Source organism: Rutilus rutilus (assembly GCF_951802725.1).
Source record: "Rutilus rutilus genome assembly, chromosome: 1".
NCBI classification, from domain to species: domain Eukaryota; kingdom Metazoa; phylum Chordata; class Actinopteri; order Cypriniformes; family Leuciscidae; genus Rutilus; species Rutilus rutilus.
The window spans coordinates 71,222,506-71,245,454 of record NC_140209.1 but is presented as its reverse complement, the minus strand read 5'-3'; the positions used below and the strand labels follow the sequence as shown (position 1 = coordinate 71,245,454).

The 22,949-nt window shown below is 37.2% G+C and overlaps 2 protein-coding genes across 2 annotated transcripts; one reads left to right on the top strand and one right to left on the bottom strand.

The window, feature by feature from the left end:
* Positions 1–683: 683 nt before the first annotated feature.
* LOC311300755 (uncharacterized protein) lies at positions 684–3,932 on the top strand. The gene is made up of 2 exons (XM_084425262.1): positions 684–1,394; positions 2,878–3,932. Exons 1-2 carry the CDS (start codon positions 1,171–1,173, stop codon positions 3,650–3,652), a joined length of 999 nt encoding a protein of 332 aa, XP_084281388.1. The 5' UTR covers positions 684–1,170; the 3' UTR covers positions 3,653–3,932.
* Positions 3,933–4,972: 1,040 nt separating this feature from the next.
* Positions 4,973–11,417, bottom strand: LOC311305130 (uncharacterized protein; the record flags this gene model as incomplete). The annotated part of the gene is made up of 8 exons (XM_084432664.1): positions 4,973–5,215; positions 7,309–7,523; positions 8,090–8,513; positions 8,654–8,970; positions 9,364–9,794; positions 9,979–10,114; positions 10,235–10,447; positions 11,134–11,417. The coding sequence occupies 8 exons, from the start codon at positions 11,415–11,417 to the stop codon at positions 4,977–4,979; spliced, it is 2,259 nt and encodes a 752-aa protein (XP_084288790.1). The 3' UTR covers positions 4,973–4,976.
* Between the last annotated feature and the right edge of the window lie 11,532 nt (positions 11,418–22,949).

The following is a 22,949-nucleotide window of genomic DNA, read 5'->3' as shown; positions in this document are numbered from 1 at the left end:
TGCTCTTTTCGCATTGCATTGCACACCAGAACAAAATCATTCCCAAGTTCATTATAGAGATGATATGTGTGTTGTTGCATTGCATTGCATTGTATTGCTTTGCACTGCATTGCATTGCATTGCACTAACGATCTAACTATGTGCAAGAAAGAATAACATATAGGTTATGCACTTTTTTATGGGAGGCCGTTTGAGACGAAACCCACTGAAACACTCGCGATACACACTGAAACACTCGCGCTACACACTGAAACACTCGCTCTACACACTGAAACACTCGCGCTACACACTGAAACACTCGCTCTACACACTGAAACACTCGCGCTACACACTGAAACACTCGCGCTACACACTGAAACACTCGCGCTACACACTGAAACACTTGCCCATACATGTGAAACACGTGCGCGTACATGTGAAACAGTATATATCTGTGCATATACATGAAAGACATGCGGCTACATAGAAACTCATTGCATATACCCCTGTAATCGCCCACGTACTGTTGTACCTGCACAAAGACTGCACATTAATTCTCGCGTGTGAGAGAGCGCAAACATTTTCAGTGTGTCCGGAAGTCGTTTCATTGCAACCGGAAGTTAGAGCTCAAATATTCTCATATTCTCCACGTATATGGCTCCTTCCAAACTTGTTTAAAAAATGAGGTATTTGTTGTTATTCTTTACAATAGGCTTTTTCGTATGTGATCACTCGTGTGTTATTGCCAACTCTGAGGAAATTTTTAATTTTCTTTCGCGTGTCCTTCGGTGCATAGAATGTTTACAAACTGACCCTGCAATCCCATACTTTACTGAACTAGAGCACCATGCACGGACAGTTCGTTCAATTACGAGTGTAGTTACTCGTGCGGGAGGGCAGGGGTCTGAAGAATGCATTATTGTTCTGGAATCATTATATAATAATATCAATTTAATTCTACAGCAGTTTGACAGCCAAATACTACAAGACACCGAAAATTGTATCGTTCCGCCAACAGTTCACAGTGGCACTGCTGGTCGCCCACGGTATGATTTGACAGCGGATCAGATTAACCACGGCTTGGATCTGGGTTATAACTGGCAGGGAATATCTTCACTGTTTGGAATAGACCGGCGAACTTTATTTCGTCACAGGCAACGTCTTTCTATTCCATCGAATGAATACAGCTCAATGTCAGATGAGAATCTGACTTTAATCATTAGGCAAATTCTAGAGAACACTCCAAATGCTGGTGAAACGTATGTCCGGGGAAGTCTTCGCTCAAGGGCATTACGCATTCAGCGGTGGAGGGTCCGTCAAATTCTGCAGGAAATTGACCCTGTTGGACGATGCTTTCGACGTAGGCAAGCCATTCGTCGCAGAATTTACAGTGTCGGAGGTCCTAATGAATTATGGTATGTGGTCAATTAATATTATCATAGCCTACTGTATGTTATTGTAACTATACAGATTACAGTATGGATTATTAAACGTTTCCGACTGTCTGTAGAAGCAAATGTAAAATAAGGTAAATAACTACACAAACTGCAGTTACAATAGATATTACGCCAGAATGATATTTGTATACGTTTATTACGCTAAATATGCTAAGTAGCACTATAATATAGAATTTCATAAGTCGGGAGGTAAACGCGCCAAAGCTCGAACATGCCACTTAAATCCACTGTGCCATAGCCTATCTCAAACTAAATTATATACACGCACGTTTTTCACACGGTCAAACTTTTTTGAACGGTAATAAAAATAAAAATAAAGTTTTTAAAAGAAGTCTCTTCTGCTCACCAAGGGTTCATTTAATTGGTCTAAAATACAGCAAAAACAGTAATATTGTGAAATATTATCACAATGTAAATCAGCTGTTGTCTATGTGAATACACAGTAGCCTAAAGTGTAATTTATTCCTGTGATCAAAGCTGAATTTTCAGCATCATTACTCCAGTCTTCAGTGTCACATGATCCTTCAGAAATCGTTCTAATATGATGATTTGATGATCAAGAAACATTTATGATTATTATCAGTGATGAGAACAGACTGTATTTTTGAAGAAACTGATCATTTTATTTTTCAGGATTATCTGAAGAATAGAAAGTTCAAAAGAACAGCATTTATCTGAAAGAGAAAGCTTTTGCAACATTATGAATTTCTATACTTTTGATCAATTAAATACATCCTTGCTGAATAAAAGTATTAATTTCGTTCCAAAAAAAAAAATCATACTGGCCCCAAACATTTTACCGATATTGATAATGTTGCAAAAGCTTTCTCTTCCAGATAAATGCTGTTCTTTTGAACTTTCTATTCTTCAAATAATCTTTAAAAAAAATTGTACACAACCGTTTTCAACAATGAAATGGTACGTGAATGTTACTTGATCATCATATTAGAGTGATTTGTGAAGGATCATGTGACACTGAAGACTGGAGTAATGATACTGAAAATTCAGCTTTGATCACAGGAACAAATTACACTTTACTGTATATTCACATAGACAACAGCTGATCTACATTGTGATAATATTTCACAATATTACTGTTTTTACTGTATTTTGGATCAATTAAATGAAGCCTCGGTGAGCAGAAGAGACTTCTTTTAAAAACATTTTAAAAAAACGTATACCGTCCACAAACGTTTGACCGGTAGTGTATCACTATTCTAGCCTTTAACACATTGTCCCAACCTGGCGGTAATTTTGCGAACGAGAATCATTCTGGTGTTGTACCTAATTGAAGCTGACTTTAAAAAACACACACATTTTTTTTTTGTAATTTTCATTTTTTAATGTGAACTTTTCCTTAAAACTACTGGCTTACAGTATAATTGGATTTTAAAAGGTGAGCAGCTCAATAATCCACCATTGCCATTTTCTCTTTTGACAGGCACATAGACGGAAACCATAAATTGGTTAGATGGAGGATGGTGTTCCATGGATGCGTAGACGGGTTTAGCCGTACAATCATATACCTTGACTGCTTAAATAACAACAGGGCTTCCAGCGTTTTGTCCCTGTTTCAAGGAGGAGTGCGCAACTTCGGATTGCCTTCTAGAGTCCGATGCGATCGTGGAATGGAAAACATTGAGGTGGCTAGATTCATGCTGAGCAGAAGAGGACTGAACAGGAGGAGTATCATAGCAGGACGCAGTGTTCACAATCAAAGAATAGAAAGGCTTTGGGGTGAACTTAACCGTGTAGTGTCATACCATTTTTCAGAATTGTTCGGTTTCATGGAAAATCAGTTTATTCTTGATTCACTGTCTGAATTGCACCTGTTTGTCTTACATTACGTTTACCTGCCACGAATCCAAAGAGCAGTGAGGGAATTCACAAACCAGTGGAATAACCACGCTTTATCTACAGAAAGACACATGACGCCTTTGCAATTGTGGCACAGAGGAGTGATTTGTCGTGTTGGACAGAATAACATGGCAGTGAACAGTGTATTTGACACAAATGACTCTTCAATTAATGTTGATACTGGACCCTTGGCAGAAGATGTGCTCAGCAACCAAGTTTCAATCCCTGAAACCACTTTTCATGTGAACAACACTACCCTCAATGAAATCCACCAGACGTTTGACCCTTTACAAGATGATGGTAATCACGGAATTGACATTTTCTTGGCTCTTTTAAATTTTCTTGAAACGAGACAGTAATTGTAAATTTGGTTTTGCAAGTACCTTAAACAAAGTCAAGTGTTATCTCTTATGTATTGTATTGAATAGTGATAAAAAACAGAAAATATTCAAAATACACAAGGAAAATGTCATGTTCATTATGTTCATTAACTGAATTGCTTATTGTACCATACAATAAAGATGTCAAGAGCCTCAGTACATGTAACATTTATTTTAACAAAACATAAAAAAATGTGCATCTTCACTTACAAAGTTTAAGGTGCATAGTAGTGCAAATTAAAGTTGTGCTTTTTGTCTTAAAGTGTTTAGTCAAATAATTGCACTGTCTAACAAGGTATAACTTAACACAAAATTCCTTTACCTGGAGTAAACGGTACACTTTTCAACAAAACAAGCAAAAGAAACAAATGCTTTCAAGGCAAGCTTCTATTCCATTCCAAACCCTTGAGTGTTTTGGATCCCAAAGTCCATGTCGTTTGAGTGTGATAGAGTGTGTGTGTGAGAGTTTGTGAGTGTGAGAGTATGAGTATGTGTGTGTGTGTGTGTGTGTGTGTGTGAGAGAGAGTTTGTGTCAGAGTGTGTGTGTGTGTGTGTGTGTGTGTGTGTGAGAGTTTGTGTAAGTGTGAGAGTTTGAGTGAGTGTGAGAGAGTGTGTGTGAGTGTGAGAGAGAGAGTGTGTGTGTGTGTGTGTGTGAGTTTGAGTGAGTGTGAGAGAGAGTGTGTGTGTGTGTGTGTGTGTGTGTGTGTGAGAGAGAGAGTTTGAGTGAGTGTGTGTGTGTGTGAGAGTTTGAGTGAGTGTGAGAGAGTGTGTGTGTGTGTGTGTGTGTGTGTGTGTGTGTGTGTGTGTGTGTGAGAGAGAGTTTGAGTGAGTTTGAGTGAGTGTGTGTGTGTGTGTGAGAGTTTGAGTGAGTGTGTGTGTGTGTGTGTGTGTGTGAGAGAGTTTGAGTGAGTGTGAGAGAGTGTGTGTGTGTGTGTGAGTTTGAGTGAGTGTGAGAGAGAGTGTGTGTGTGTGTGTGTGTGTGTGAGAGAGAGTTTGAGTGAGTGTGAGAGAGTGTGTGTGTGTGAGTTTGAGTGAGTGAGTGAGTGAGTGTGTGAGAGTGAGAGTATGTGAGTCTGGTTGTGTGAGTTTTAGTCTAAGTGTGTGATACTTATAAAGTTTCACTTACAAAGTTTAAGGTGCATAGTAGTGCAAATTAAAGTTGTGCTTTTTGTCTTAAAGTGTTTAGTCAAATAATTGCACTGTCTAACAAGGTATAACTTAACACAAAATTCCTTTACCTGGAGTAAACGGTACACTTTTCAACAAAACAAGCAAAAGAAACAAATGCTTTCAAGGCAAGCTTCTATTCCATTCCAAACCCTTGAGTGTTTTGGATCCCAAAGTCCATGTCGTTTTTGAAATCCTCGTAACTTTTGTGGATGGGAAGTCGAAGGCAGTTGATGCAGGTGTTGGCCACTGGATATTTTCCTTCATTGTGAAGGAATTCCACAGAGGGCTGAGGAGAAAAACCAATGGGTGGCACCACATTTGATCCTGTTGCAAATGTTAAAATGGCCTCCAGCTTTGTTGGCCCTTCCTCCTCTGATGGAAATGTAGCATAGAAAACATTAAAAGTGCTAACAAGATTAATAACTAATACTCTATGCAGTGGCTTACACTAAACACTTAACAAGACAAACATAAAATGGATTTCCAGTAGCTCAATTGGGGATTCCATTTCACAATGCCTATATTTTAGGTTTGATTCCTAGGGAACAAACATTCTAAAAAAAACTATCCCCCCTCTGAACATGTATCAATTTTTAAACAAAGCTTCAGGCACCAATTTCTGTATTCGTAACATTTTACATTAAGTATACAGTAATAAAGTACTTACAAATCATTTTCAAACTAATAGTTTATTCATAGTTAATATAGTCTCTAGTGAGTGAGTGCGCGAGTTTGTGTGTGTGAGTCTGTGTGTCAGTGTGTAAGTGAGCGTGTGTGTGTGTCAGTGAGAGTGTGTGTGAGTCTGTGTGTCAGTGTGTGTGTGTGTGTGTCAGTGAGTGTTTGTGAGTGAGTGTGAGAGTGAGTGAGTGTGTGTGAGTTTTAGTGTAAGTTTGAGTCAAAGTGTGAGTGTGTGAGTGAGAGTGTGTGAGTGAGAGAGTGTGTAAGTGAGTTTTGGTGTGAGTTTGAGTCTAAGTGAGATTGTGTGAGTGAAAGTGTGTGAGTGAGTGAGAGAGTGAGTGAGAGAGTGTGTGTGAGTGTGTGTGTGTGTGAGTAAGTGCCTAAGTGAATGAGTGAGAGTGTGTGTGAGTTTTAGTGAGTCTAAGTGTGAGTGTGTGAGAGTGAGTGTGTGTGTGTGTGTGTAAGTGAGTAAGAGTGTGTGTGTGTGTGAGTTTTAGTATGAGTGTGTAAGTGAGTGTGTGTGAGTGTGTAAGTGAGAGTGTGTGTGAGTGAGTCTGTGTGTCAGTGTTTAAGTGAGAGTGTGTCAGTGTGTAAGTGAGAGTGTGAGAGTGTGTCTGTGTGTAAGTGAGAGTGTGTCTGTGTGTCAGTGTGTAAGTGAGAGTGTGTCTGTGTGTCAGTGTGTAAGTGAGAGTGTGTCAGTGTGTAAGTGAGAGTGTGTGAGAGTGTGTGTGAGTGAGTCTGTGTGTCAGTGTGTAAGTGAGTGTGTGTAAGTGAGAGTGTGAGTGAGTCTGTGTGTGAGTGTAAGAGAGAGTGTGTGTCAGTGTGTAAGTGAGTGTGTGTGAGTGTAAGTGAGAGTGTGTGTGAGTCTGTGTGTCAGTGTGTAAGTGAGAGTGTGTGTGAGTCTGTGTGTCAGTGTGTAAGTGAGAGTGTGTGTGAGTCTGTGTGTCAGTGTGTAAGTGAGAGTGTGTGTGAGTGTAAGTGAGAGTGTGTGTGTGAGTCTGTGTGTCAGTGTGTAAGTGAGAGTGTGTGTGAGTGTGTAAGTGAGAGTGTGTGAGTCTGTGTGTCAGTGAGAGTGTGTGAGTCTGTGTGTCAGTGAGAGTGTGTGTGTGAGTGAGTTTTAGTCAGAGTTTGAGTCTAAGTCTAAGTGTGTGAGAGTGAGAGTATGTGAGTCTGGTTGTGTGAGTTTGAGTCTAAAGGCTGATTTATACTTCTGCCCTGTTGTCTGTTTTGATGCGCAATTACACGTGCAGAGGGAGCGTGTGAAACCTGAGGGAGGGGTTCTAGCAGACCAATCACAGTGCTTGCGTCCGCGTATAATTGATGCGTTGTTACATTTTTGGAGAGGTGCATGTCAGCTACACACAGCCCAGCATAGCAATGGCAGGAGTTCAATGCAGAAGTCTAAACTGGGCTTTAGTGTGAGTGAGTGAGAGAGTCTAAGTGTGTGTGTGTAATGTGTTTTTAAACATTTTAAGGAACTCTGCATATGAATCCATTTTCCGTGACCAATCTAACTAATCTAAAGTGAGGACTATTTACTCCTGATAAACAATTAACAGTACCTTCGGTACAAGCTAATTAACCATTAATAATAGTGTTAATTACAGAGACAATGAATGAATAATTCACTATTTTTAAATAGCCTAATATATTAACAATGTAGAGAGTACAATACATTAACTTTGAATTAATAGTTAAATGATTTGTGCATTAAGTACCATATCACTGTATACTTATTATAAAGTATTACCCAGTATTCTAAAGCTTTTAACACTAAATATGCCCACCTTCAGCATCCTGGAGGTAATCTCTCCAATAGGCGACCACTCGGTTTTCATTCGCTCGTCTATTGCTTCCTGTCTCCGACCATCTGATTTCAAACAGCCCATCCATGATGTCTGCTGATAGGTTCCTTGGAGTGTAGCAGAGGGCAGCATGAAACGCTTCTGGATGTTGCTGGATCTTCTGGAGGACTCCAAGTGTTTTCAATCCATCTCTGAACCTAAATATACAAAATTGAGATAGAGAATATAATCCAACACTCCATTATTAAACAGTTCTATTTGAGCTGAGGGTGGTGTTGTTTAAGTGGCGCCAAATTAAATAACTAATCAGTTTTTAGAACAGAAATTATTCAATCAAAAATTTGTGTCACGTGTGTCCTTTGTTTGATTTTCCCACCACTCATCAGTCACCATAGACACTGATCCTCCACCACAGCTGATCATCATTTAGTTAGTTTTGTCTGTGTATTTAGTTTCTCTGTTTTCATTCTTTAGTGTCGGTTGATGTTTGCGTGTTTACCCCTTGTTTAAACAATTAGCCGCACTGTTCTTGTGTTTATTGTTATTAAAACCACTTCTTATTGGGTCCCGTCTACCCTCGTCTTCATCATCTTCTCATGACAGTCACTTAAACCCTTATTGCTTTTTTATTACAATCGCTACTACAGAGGTAAACCTAAAAGAGTAGCTAAAATAATAAACTTAATGTAAACCCAATAAACACATGTAAACCTATTTGTCCACTAGACTAAGAGAGCACAGTATTCACTGAGACAACATGTACCTTTCAAAGGGACCACGGACACGGTGAACAACTTGAAACATCAGAACATCCTCCAGTAACGGATTCTTGTCCAACAAACTTGTAAGAGGTCTTAGGCAGCCAGCATGAGACAAGTAATCTGTCAAAGGCTCAGTAGATGTGTGAAGCTCCTCCACTGTTCTGGATTCAGAAACCTGGTTCCAAAAAAATATATATATATATAGTACATTACACAAGTAGAAAAAGTAAAAGTGCTTACAAACCTGTTTCAGTTTTTCATAGAGTTCGTTGTCTGCAATGTCCTCAATGACTGGTCTGCTCATCTCTGGTCCTTTAACTAAGCAGCTGAAAAGAGTTTCAGAGAGGAAACATGGTGGTGGGCCTCCATGAACCAGACTGACAGCAATGGATTGACCAGCAAAAAAATATCTGTCATCCCGCACAGCTGTAAAATAAGCAGAATAAAAGTCAAATCAGGACACTATCACTTTGTTATAATTCTGTGGCCCAAAATAAATAAATAAAATTCATACAGCATATTCATTATTACTATCATTTTAACTGACTCAATGCAATTATATATACCAAAGGAATCAAGGGCCAAGTTTAAGTGTCCCTCATGTCCCTCAAACATCTCAGAGTGTGATAGTGCTTCCATGAGAAGCCGTAGAAATTCTCGTCGGGGGCCGCCAAGATCAACAGCCTCCTCGGTTGTGCCCTTGTCATCAGAGAACTTAATGCACATTTTGTGGTTTGGGTTGTACGACATTCTTCGAAAGCCTCGAATAGCTCCATCAAGCACTGCTGCACGATTGATATTGAACTTGCAAATGCCTGTGCTTTTGATCTTTTCACCAAGTTCTTTTAAGATGTCACTTATGGAGACATCTTCTTTGGGGCGTCTAAAATGACAAGGAAAGAAATCCTTCAGCACATGATTAGATGGACAGCAATAATCCAACTATTCATCTGATTAGACGGCTATTATCAAGAAGACTGTAAACAAATGTTCATGAACCGCTATAGTTGCAGTACATACAACATGCATTTACTCAAATCAAAACTTATAAACCATGATAAATATATACTAAAGACGTAAGCTAAATTTTTAGGCTCTTTACATTGGTTACATTATGTCAAAATCCTATCTTAAAAATTTGTAGTAAAAAGTCACAAACTTAAAAAAAGCTCCTACTTCATGTTAACTAACCGACCTTGATTTGAAAAAGACTCACTCCTCCAGATGATGTTATCAAAAGTAAAATTATTGCTTTAATTTAGCATAATGCACTTACGTCTGGTCCTCAATACTGGCAATAATAGCGGTGTACATTTCTTCGTCTTCATCTTCATCTAATGAGTCATTTATGAGGTTAATGTAAGTTCCATAATCATTTTGCCAGCGCCTTGAGGTGGGGCTATTTGATTGAGATGTTCCTTGTTGGCTGCTGGAAGAGGCTTGGGCATTTGTTGATGGTTGTTCAAAATGGTGTGTTGATGGTTGTTCAACATGTTGTGTTGAAATGGATATTGCCATGGCATGGGACTCTGTTGCGGGTAGCTCCGCTGTTGAGGTTTTAGCACTTGCTGAAACAAAGGTGGGATTCCCTGTCTGTTCTTTGCATGACTTTGAGGAATGTGATGGCCTCTCATCATCTGTACCACATGTATCTACCTCCTCTTCCTCACAGTTCTCTTCAGAATCTGAGGTGTCTCCATACACAGACTACATAAACAAGTTAGCAGTAGTCAAACTTTTGATCAGTGCTATTGTACACAGTTACATTTGTGTGAAGTTAATGCCAAAATGTAGGACAAATTAAACTATTAACCTTTTGGGAAAACACTTAATTGTAAAATAAATAATAATTTATGATTTAAATTAATTCAGTTTAATGGCTTATACTTACTTGAAGAGGCTCTGATGGTCTCAAATAAAGAGAAGCTCGTTTAAAAACCTTCTGAATCAGATTGCCGTCGAGCTTCTGGCCTTCATTAAATGTAGGAGCAACAAGTTTGTTGCCACAAGGCAAGAGCATTTCCAGACTGACAGCCAAAAATAACACAAAAACTTTGTTAATGTTTTATAAAATTTGATTAAACACTTGAGGCTAAATCTTAAATCGTTGTACACATCTGCATATGCATGATTACAAACCAACTTACCCCACACCACATGGAATTTTCCCTTTAAATGCCTCATGCATTTTATTCATGACTGTTCTGTAGTCCCACGTTTTATCAAACTCAAAAGCACTTATTATGTGGCCCTTTTCATACAACTTCTGCTTCGCCCTCTGCTTAACCACATTGTTTTCTTTGGGATGTGTCAGTAGAATTATATCTTTATTATAAATCCTATGATATGGTGGTTTTGGCCTGAGAAAAAAAAGGACAAATAAATTGTTAAATGTCATAAAAGTGCTATTAGTAGCTGTAACCCATCCTTCTTGTCTGTCAGTAAATGTCAAGACACAAAGAAGAGGATGGCCACTGTGAATGTTGGTAATTGTGTAACTAAGAGATCACACACACACACACACACACACACACACACACACACGCACATGACTTGTGTTTTTCTCTTAATTAATGATAACTAGCTCAATGAAAGTGCTAGGGAAAATAATATATATTAATACCCCTTTATGTGGAAAATAAAATGCACCGTTTTAACTTTTAACCTACATTGTCTAAATGAAATGTTCAATATTTTTGTACTTGTCCATTATTATTATTTCCCATGATAAATTAGAGTTTTGTGGTTGCACCACATTACAGTTCATGTCAACAGTACAAAAACCACTTTAATAAAAACATGGTTAATATAGTTAAATCATGGTAACCACAAATTAACCATGACTTTGGTACAGTCATTAATCATAGTTTAACCATGGTATTTGTAGTAAAACGGTGTTAATGTAAATGGTAACCTGCCAAAAAGAATGGTGACTACACTTATATAAAACTACTAATAAAGCCATGGTTAATTGGGTCAAGTTGCCAAATAAAACAACAACAATATAAAAAAAACATACCTAATGTAATAAATACACGGTACATACCTCTTTCCTTTGGAGTTGGGCCTCCAGCTGCTGTACCGTCTCGCTATGAAACGGGGCGTCTGGTTCTCGGATGCAGGTGTGCTCGGTACAGTTAGGCCTACGTGCTGTGTGACAGTTGTGTTCCTAGCTTCTAGGTTTTGCGTGGGTCGAAACAATGCCCCAATTTCTGAATCAATCTGAGAACTGGATGCTGCAGAATTTGCGATCGTGTTAATCAAAACTGGAGAACAAAGAAGATTTCTCAACAGATTTATAGCATCGGCAGCAGGCGCACGATCTGCCATGACTGCTCGCTATTCCAAATAAACCGCGCTTCTGTTTCCAAATGAACCAAACTTCCGGTTGCAATGAAACGACTTCCGGACACACTGAAAATGTTTGCGCTCTCTCACACGCGAGAATTAATGTGCAGTCTTTGTGCAGGTACAACAGTACGTGGGCGATTACAGGGGTATATGCAATGAGTTTCTATGTAGCCGCATGTCTTTCATGTATATGCACAGATATATACTGTTTCACATGTATGGGCAAGTGTTTCAGTGTGTATCGCAAGTGTTTCACATGTACGCGCACGTGTTTCACATGTATGGGCAAGTGTTTCAGTGTGTAGCGCGAGTGTTTCAGTGTGTAGCGCGAGTGTTTCAGTGTGTAGCGCGAGTGTTTCAGTGTGTAGTGCGAGTGTTTCAGTGTGTAGAGCGAGTGTTTCAGTGTGTAGCGCGAGTGTTTCAGTGTGTAGAGCGAGTGTTTCAGTGTGTAGCGGGAGTGTTTCAGTGTGTATCGCGAGTGTTTCAGTGGGTTTCGTCTCAAACGGCCTCCCATACTTTTTGCATTTCATTGCACACCAGACCTAAATCATTCCCATGTTCATTAAAGAGATAACGTTTGTTGGTGCATTGCATTGCATTGCATTGCATTGATTTGCAATGCCTTGTACTGTATTGCATTGCATTGCATTGCATTGCATTGCATTGCACTAACGACCTAACTTTGTGTACTGAAGAATAACATATAGGTTATGCAATTTTTACATTGCATTGCATTGCACACTAGAACTTAACCATTCTCATGTTCATTAAAGAGATGGTATGTGTGTTGTTGCATTGCATTGCACTAATGATCTAACGTTGTGCACTGAAGAATAACATATGTTATGCACTTTTTGCATTGTATTGCACACCAGAACTACCTCATTCCCATGTTGATTAAAAACATAACGTATGTTGTTGCATTGCATTGGATTGCATTGCATTGCATTGCATTGCATTGCATTGTATTGCATTGCATTGCTTTGCATTGCTTTGCATTGCTTTGCATTGCTTTGCATTGCTTTGCTTTGCATTGCATTGCATTGCATTGCATTGCATTGCTTTGCATTGCTTTGCATTGCTTTGCATTGCTTTGCTTTGCTTTGCTTTGCTTTGCATTGCATTGCATTGCATTGCTTTGCATTGCATTGCATTGCTTTGCATTGCATTGCATTGCATTGCATTGCATTGCATTGCATTGCTTTGCATTGCATTGCATTGCACTGCATTGCACTAACGATCTAACGTTGTGCACTGAAGAATAACATATAGGTTATGCTCTTTTCGCATTGCATTGCACACCAGAACAAAATCATTCCTAAGTTCATTATAGAGATGATATGTGTGTTGTTGCATTGCATTGTATTGCTTTGCACTGCATTGCATTGCATTGCACTAACGATCTAACTATGTGCAAGAAAGAATAACATATAGGTTATGCACTTTTTGCATTTCATTGCACACCAGACCTAAATCATTCCCATGTTCATTAAAGACATAACGTGTGTTGTTGCATTGCATTGCATTGCATTGCATTGCATTGCTTTGCATTGCTTTGCATTGCTTTGCATTGCTTTGCATTGCTTTGCATTGCTTTGCATTGCTTTGCTTTGCATTGCATTGCATTGCATTGCATTGCATTGCTTTGCATTGCTTTGCATTGCTTTGCATTGCTTTGCATTGCTTTGCATTGCATTGCTTTGCATTGCACTGCATTGCACTAACGATCTAACGTTGTGCACTGAAGAATAACATAGGTTATGCTCTTTTCGCATTGCACTGCACACCAGAACAAAATCATTCCCAAGTTCATTATAGAGATGATATGTGTGTTGTTGCATTGCATTGCATTGTATTGCTTTGCACTGCATTGCATTGCATTGCACTAACGATCTAACAATGTGCAAGAAAGAATAACATATAGGTTATGCACTTTTTGCATTTCATTGCACACCAGACCTAAATCATTCCCATGTTCATTAAAGAGATAACGTTTGTTGGTGCATTGCATTGCATTGCATTGCATTGATTTGCAATGCCTTGTACTGTATTGCATTGCATTGCATTGCATTGCATTGCATTGCACTAACGACCTAACTTTGTGCACTGAAGAATAACATATAGGTTATGCACTTTTTGCATTGCATTGCATTGCACACTAGAACTTAACCATTCTCATGTTCATTAAAGAGATGGTATGTGTGTTGTTGCATTGCATTGCACTAATGATCTAACGTTGTCCACTGAAGAATAACATATAGGTTATGCACTTTTCGCATTGCATTGCATACCAGACTTCTAAATCATTCCCATGTTCATTAAAGAGATAACGTGTGTTGTTGCAATTGCATTGCATTGCATTGCACAAACGATCTAACGTTGTGCTCTGAAGAATAACATAGGTTATGCCCTTTTCGCATTGCATTGCACACCAGAAATAAATCATTCCCATGTTCTTTAAAGAGATGATATGTGTGTTGTTGCATTGCATTGCACTAGCGATGTAACGTTATGCACTGAAGAATAACACATAGGTTATGCACTTTTTGCATTGCATTGCATTGCACACTAGAACTTAACCATTCCCATGTTCATTAAAGAGATAACATATGTGTTGTTGCATTGCATTGCACAAACGACCTAATGTTGTGCACTGAAGAATAACATATAGGTTATACACTTTTTGCATTGCATTGCACACTAGAACTTAACCATTCCCATGTTCATTAAAGAGATAACGTTTGTTGGTGCATTGCATTGCACTAGCGATGTAACGTTGTGCACTCAAGAATAACATATAGGTTATGCACTTTTTGCATTTCATTGCATTGCACACCAGAACTACCTCATTCTCATGTTGATTAAAGACATAATGTGTGTTGTTGCATTGCATTGCATTGATTTGCAATGCCTTGTACTGCATTGCATTGCATTGCATTGCACTAACGATCTAACTTTGTGCACTGAAGTATAACATATAGGTTATGCACTTTTTGCATTGCATTGCACACTAGAACTTAACCATTCCCATGTTCATTAAAGAGATGGTACGTGTGTTGTTGCATTGCATTGCACTAACGATCTAACGTTGTGCACTGAAGAATAACATATAGGTTATGCACTTTTCGCATTGCATTGCATTGCATCCCAGACTACTAAATCATTCCCATGGTCATTAAAGAGATAACGTGTGTTGTTGCAATTGCATTGCATTGCATTGCATTGCATTGCACTAACGATCTAACGTTGTGCATTGAAGAATAACATATAGGCTATGCACTTCTTGCATTGCATTACACACCAGAAGTAACTCATTCCCAAACTACATTGCGTTTTGCTTTGAGGAAATACAATATGTGCTATTGCATTGCATTTCACACAAGATCAAACTTTGTGCATTGAAGAATAACATATAAGCTATGAGTGCATCACAAACATACAATAACTATCTCAACTATCTACATTCCACTGCATAAAATATCTAACTGATATAGTTAGATATAATAATAATACATTATTATTCAACGCTAATTCTTAGATCGTTTGTGCAATGCAACACTCATGTTATGTTTTCATTGCACATGAGGTATGAAGTAGTTTATTCTATGCATTGTAATGCAAGAGGTAAATGCAATAATTTCCCTTAAAAGAATAAATGAATAAGTTAGTTATTGTGCAATGCCAATGCACATATGTCATGTGTCAAATCAGGCCTACAGAGGTCCCTCTTGTCTTATATAACATCACAAGAAGTCAGTCTTGTATGTTTAGTAAGCCAGACAGTAGTCCATATTTGACTGATTGAACATATTTTTTACACAAAACATATTGATTGAACATATTGAACATATTGATTGAACATATTTTATACACAAAAGGTATTTTGTGTATATTATAAACTTATAGACTCCTTCTGATGTTAAATCAGCCATATAGACGTGCATATTTGACCTATTGAACTTATTTCTGGTCAAAGGGGCCTCAAAGTTTTTTAAACAAACTTATAGACTCCTTCTGATGTTACATCACCCATAAAAAAAAGTACATTTTTGACCTACTAAACATATTTCTGCCAAGAGACCATATAGATGTCCATATCTGACCTTTTTAACTTATTTCTGGTCAAAGTGTCCTCAAAATTTTTCAAACTATATAAAGTTATAGACTCCTTCTGATAATAAATCAGCTATACCAAGGTCACCTTTTGACCTCCTGAACATGTTTCTGGCCAAAGAGTCCTTGATCTTGGGCTTTCTATACATACTCATAGACTCCTTCTGGTGCTTCATAAGCCATATAGATGTCCATATCTGACCTTTTGAACTTATTTGTGGTCAAAGTGTCCTAACATTTTTTCAAACTATAGAAATTTCTAGACTCCTTTTGATGATAAATGAGCTATACAGAGATCCCCTTTTGACCTCCTGAACATGTTTCTGGCCAAAGAGTCCTTGATCTTGGGGCTTTCTATACATACTCATAGACTCCTTCTGATGCTTCATAAGCCATATAGATGTCTATATCTGACCTTTTGAACTTATTTGTGGTCAAAGTGTCATAAAAAAAAATTCAAACTATATAAAGTTATAGACTCCTTTTGATGATAAGTCAGCTATACAGAGGTCCCCTTTTGAACTACTGAACATATTTCTGGCCAAAGAGTCCTCGATATTGGGATTTCTATACATACTCATAGACTCCTTCTGGTGCTTCATAAGCCATATAGATATCCATATCTGACATTTTGAACTTATTTGTGGTCAAAGTGTCCTAAAAAAAAATTCAAACTATATAAAGTTATAGACTCCTTTTGATGATAAATCAGCTATACAGAGGGCCCCTTTTGAACTACTGAACATATTTCTGGCCAAAGAGTCCTCGATCTTATGCTTTCTATACATACTCATAGACTCCTTCTGATGCTTCATAAGCCATATAGATGTCCATATCTGACCTTTTGAACTTATTTGTGGTCAAAGTGTGATAAAAAAATTCAAACTATATAAAGTTATAGACTCTTTTTGATGATGTCAGCTATATAGAGGTCCCCTTTTGAACTACTGAACATATTTCTGGCCAAAGAGTCCTCGATCTTATGCTTTCTATACATACTCATAGACTCCTTCTGATGCCTCATAAGCCATATAGATGTCCATATCTGACCTTTTGAACTTATTTGTGGTCAAAGTGTCATAAAAAAAATCAAACTATATAAAGTTACAGACTCTTTTTGATGATGTCAGCTATATAGAGGTCCCCTTTTGGTCAAAAGGAGGTCTCCTGTTATAGACTCTTTTTGATGATGTCAGCTATATAGAGGTCCCCTTTTGAACTACTGAACATATTTCTGGCCAAAGAGTCTTCGATCTTGCGTTTTCTATACATACTCATAGACTCCTTCTGATGCTTCATAAGCCATATAGATGTCCATATCTGACCTTTTGAACTTATTTGTGGTCAAAGTGTCCTTACATTTTTTTCAAACTATAGAAAGTTATAGACTCCTTTTGATGATAAATCAGCTATACAGAGGGCCCCTTTTGACCTCCTGAACAGATTTCTGGCCAAAGAGTCTTCGATCTTGCGTTTTCTATACATACTCATAGACTCCTTCTGGTGCTTCATAAGCCATATAGATGTCCATATCTGACCTTTTGAACTTATTTGTGGTCAAAGTGTCCTCAAAATTTTTCAAACTATATAAAGTTATAGACTCCTTCTGATAATAAATCAGCTATACCAAGGTCACCTTTTGACCTTCTGAACATATTTCTGGCCAAAGAGTTCTTGAACATTATCTTGCTATACTACAGATTGACTTGTTGTGATGTTATATTAACCAGCCAGTAGTCTTTTTTTGACCTACTGAACATATTTCTAGCCAGAGTCCGTGAACATCAACTCACTATACATATAGACTGACTTCTCGTAATGTAAAATCAGGCAGACAGTAGTCCATATTTGACTGATTGAAAAAAAATTGACCAAAGAGTTCTCTAAAGGATTTTGTCTATCATAAATGTTTAGACTCCTTCTGATGTTAAATCAGCCATACAGAAGTCCATATTTGACCTTCTGAACATATTTCTGGCCAGAGACCTTGAACATTTACCTTACTATTTATATTTCTCCTACCATAAAGACTTCTCGTGATGTTATGTCAGCCAGACTGTAGCCATATTTGACTGATTTAACATGTTTTTGGCCAAAGAATCCTCAAAATGTTTTTTACTCTTAGAAACTCATAGACTCCTTCTGATGTTAAATCAGCCATACAGAAGTCCATATTTGACCCAAGGAATATATTTATGGCCATAGAGTTCTCGATCTTGACCTTTCTATACATACTCATAGACTCCTTCTAATGTTACATAAGCCATATAGATATCCATATCTGACCTTTTGAACTTATTTCTGGTCATCAAAAGTTTTTAAACTATATAAAGTTATAGACTCTTTCTGATGATAAATCAGCTATACAAAGGTCACCTTTTGACCTTTGGAACATATTTCTGGCCAAAGAGTTTGAGAGTTGCTTGAACTTTTGACTTTTGACTACAGATTGACTTGTTGTGATGTTATATTAACCAGCCAGTAGTCTATTTTTGACCTACTGAAAATATTTCTGGCCAGAGTCCGTGAACATTAACTCACTATACAATATAGACTGACTTCTTGCAATGCCAAACCAGGCAGGCAGTAGTCCATATTTGACCGATTGAAAAAAAATTTGACCAAAGAGTTCTCAAAAGGATTTTGTCTGTCATAATCTATAGACTCCTTCTGATGTCCGAAAATATTACTGGCCAAAGAGTCCTTAAAGATTAACACCTTCATTCAGATTGATATCTTCGGATGTTATATCATCATGACAAAAGTCCATATTTGACATACTGAAATTTTTTCTGGTCAAAGAGTCTCAACTTGACCATTCTATATATACTCATTGACTCTTTCTGATTCTTCATTAGCTATATAGATGTCCATATATGGCGAATTGAAAATATTTTTGGCAAAAAGGTCCTCACAAGTTAACTTACTAAATACTCATAGACTTCTTCTGATGATACATCACTTTAACAGGTATGTGACCCTCTGAATATATTTTTGGCCAAAGAATCATTGAACATTAACTCTCTATACATATTGACTCAAGAGTCAAAATTTGACCTCTTTTGGTCTGATTTATCATCAGATGGAGTCTATAATTTTACATAGTTTAAAAACTTTTGAGGAACCTTTGACCAGAAATAATAATAAGTCATAAATATGGACATAAATATGGCTTATGAAGAATCAGAAGGAGACTATGAGTATGTATAGAAAGTTCAAGACTGGCCACAAATATGTCCCTTGGGTCAATTATGGACTTCTTTATGGCTGATGTAACATCAGATGGAGTAAACGACTATGTGTAGAAAGAAACAGCATAAGGAGTCAATGAGCATGTATAGAATGTTCAAGATCGAGGACTCTTTTACTAGAAATATGTTCAGTAGGTAAATTATGGAGTACTCTCTGGCTGATGAAGCACTAAAAGGAGTCAATGAGCATGTATAGAAAGTTCAAGTACATAGACTCGTTGGCCAAAAAAAAAAAAAAAAAAAAAGAGTCATTATGAACAGTTGTCTGGCCGATGTACTATCTGAAGGAGTCTATAAGTGTGAATAGAAAGTTCAAGATCAAGGACTCTTCAGTCAGAAATATGTTCAACATGTTAAATCTGAACTACTTTATGGCTAAAGAAATAAAATAAGGCGTCACTGAGAATGTATAGAAAGTTCAAAATCGAGGACTCTTTTACCAGAAATATTTTCAGTAGGTCCATTATTGACTACTGTCTGGCTGATGAAACACTAAAAGGAGTGAATTAGCATGTACAAAATTTTCAAGTCAGAAATATGTTCAACATGTCAAATCTGGACTTCTGTATGGCTAAAGAAACAAAATAAGGCATCACTGAGAATGTATAGAAAGTTCAAGATCGAGAACTCTTTTACTTCAATAGTCAATATCTACAATTGTCTGGCCGATGTACTATCTGAAAGAGTCTATAAGTATGAATAGAAAGTTCAAGATCGAGGACTCTTCGGTCAGAAATATGTTCATTATGTCAAATCAGAACTACTGCATGGCTGATGAAACACCAGAAAGAGTCTATGAGTATGTTTAAAAGTTTCAAGATCGAGGACTCTTTTGCCAGAAATATGTTTAGTGGGTCAAATATGGACTGCTGTCTGGCTGATGAATCAGAAGTCAATGAAGATTGAGGAAGAAGATTATGAATAGAAAGTTCAAGTTCAAAGACTCTTCAGGTAGAAATATGTTCAGTGGGTCAATTATCTATATGGAGTCACTGAGAATCTATAGAAAGTTCAAGACAGAGGACTCTTTTACTATAAATATGTTCAGAGGGTCAATTATGGACTATTGTCTGCTTGTGAAACATCAGAAGGAGTCAATGAGCCTATATAGAAAGTTCAAGTTCAAGACTCTTCGGGCAGCAATATGTTCAGTAGGTCAATTATGGACTAATGTCTGGCTGATGAAACACTAAAAGGAGTCAATTAGCATGTACAGAATGTTCAAGTTCATGGACTTGTTGGCCAGAAATATGTTTAATAATTAATATGGACAATTGTCTGTCCGATGTAACTTTCTGAAAGAGTCTATAATTATGAATAGAAAGTTCAAGATCAAAATCTCTTTGGTCAGAAATATGTTCAACATGTCAAATCTGGACTACTGTATGGCTGAAGAAACATCAGAAGTAAATGATTATGTATAGAAAGTTCAAGTTCATAGACTCTTCGGGCAGAAAAATGTTCAGTAGGTCAATTGTGGACAATTATCTGGCTGATGAAACATCAGAAGGAGTATGTATAGAAAGAATAAGATCAAGGTCTCTTTGGCCAGAAATATGTTCAATTGATCAAATTTTGAAATACTATATTGCTGTTGTAAAATCAGGAGTCATTGAGTATGTATTGAAAAATGTTCATAGACTCAGTGGTCAGAAATAGGTTTAATAGGTCATATTGATACAATACAATACAATAATGTTTTGCTATTGTAACATCAGAAGGAGTCAATGTATAGAGAAATCAAGATTATAAACCCATCGCTCAGAAATGAGTTTAGTAGTCAATTATGGATCATTTTTTGGCTGAAGTACTATCTGAAAGCGTCTATGAGTACGTATAGAAAGATCAAGGACTCTTCCAGCCAGAAATATGTTCAATTGTCAAATATGGATAATAGCCTGGGTGATGAAAAATCAGAAGGAGATAGTAATTATGTATAGATATTTAAAGTTCTAGGTCTCTTTGGCCAGATATATGTTCAATGGGTCAAATTTGGACTAACAATATGGTTGATTTAACATCAAAAGTAGTCGATGAGAATGCATATAAACATACCTTTTGACGACTCTTTTGGCCAGAAATATGTTCTCTTGGTCAAATATGGACTACTGTATGGTGGATGTAAAATCAAAAATAGTCTAGGAGAAGGAACAGTAAGTTAAACTTTGATGATTCTTTTGCCAGAAATATGTTCAGTAGGTCAATAACTGACTTCTGTCTCAATGATGAAACATCAGAACAAGCCTATGATTATGTATAGAACGATCAAGATCGAGGACACTTTGGTTATAGAAATGTTCAATAGGTCAAATTTGAACTATACTGTATGGCTGATGAAACATCAGAAGGATTGTAAAAGCAATTAGTCTCATGTCTCATGTCTAGAAATATGTTCAAAATATAAAATTTGAACTACTGTTCAAATACATTGGATAGCAGATAATTAATTAACAAGTCTACAAGTATGTTTAGAAAGTTCAAGATCGAGGACTCTATGGTCAGAAATATATTCAATGGGTCAAGTATGGACATCTTTCAGGCTGATGAAACATCAGAAGCTGTCAATGAGCATGTACAGAAAGGTCAAGATCAGGGACTCTTTGACCAGAAATATATTAGTAGGTCAAATATGGACTTTTGTATGGCTAATGTATTATTAAGAGAAGTCAATAAGCAGAGAAAGTTAATGTTCAAAGACTCTTTGGCCAAAAATGTGTTCAGTAGTTCAAATAGGAACCTCTGTATGGCTGAATTAACATAATAAGAAACCCTTTGAGGACCATTTGACCAGAAATAAGTTCAGTAGGTCAAATATGGAATTCTATATGTGGCTTATGAACCATCAGAAGGAGTCTAGGAGTGAGAATGCAAAGTTCAAGATTGAGGACTCTTTTTTATCAGAAGGAGTCTATAACTTTATATAGTTTGAAAAATTTTGAGGACACTTTGACCAGAAATAAGTTCAAAAGGATAGATATGGACATCTATATGGCTTATGAAGCATCAGAAGGAGTCTATGAGTATGTATAGAAAGCCCAAGATCGAGGACTCTTTGGCCAGAAATATGTTCTGGAGGTCAAAAGGGGACCTCTGTATAGCTCATTTATCATCAAAAGGAGTCTATCACTTTATATACTTTGAAAAAATTTTGAGGACACTTTGACCACAAATAAGTTCAAAAGGTCAAATATGGAAATCTATATGGCTTATGAAGCATCAGAAGGAGTCTATGAGTATGTATAGAAAGCCCAAGATCGAGAACTCTTTGGCCAGAAATATGTTCTGGAGGTCAAAAGGGGACCTCTGTATAGCTCATTTATCATCAAAAGGAGTCTATAACTTTATATAGTTTGAAAAAATGTTAGGACACCTTGACCACAAATAAGTTCAAAAGGTCAGATATGGACATCTATATGGCTTATGAAGCACCAGAAGGAGTCTATGAGTATGTATAGAAAGCCCAAGATCAAGGACTCTTTGGCCAGTAATATGTTCAGGAGGTCAAAAGGGGACCTCTGTATAGCTGATTTATCATCAAAAGGAGTCTAGAACTTTCTATAGTTTGAAAAAATGTTAGGATACTTTGACCACAAATAAGTTCAAAAGGTCAGATATGGACATCTATATGGCTTATGAGGCATCAGAAGGAGTCTATGAGTATGTATAGAAAGCATAATATCGAGGACTCTTTGGCAAGAAACATGTTCAGGAGGTCAAAAGGGGACCTCTGTATAGCTGACATCATCAAAAGGAGTCTATAACTTTATATAGTTTGATTCTTTTTTTAGGACACTTTGACCACAAATAAGTTCAAAAGGTCATATATGGACATCTATATGGCTTATGAGGCATCAGAAGGAGTCTATTGAGTATGTATAGAAAGCATAAGATCGAGGACTCTTTGGCAAGAAATATGTTCCTTGGGTCAAATATGGAATTCTGTATGTCTGACGTAACATCAGAAAGAGTCAACAATTCTGTATGGAAAGGTCAAGTTTCGAGTACTCCTTGGCCAGAAGAAAATTCAGTATGTCAAATATGGACTTTTGTTAGGAAGATATAACATCCGAAGATATCAATCTGAATGTATAGTGTTAATCATTTAGGACTCTTTGGCCAGAAATATGTTCAGTAGGTCAAAAGGGGT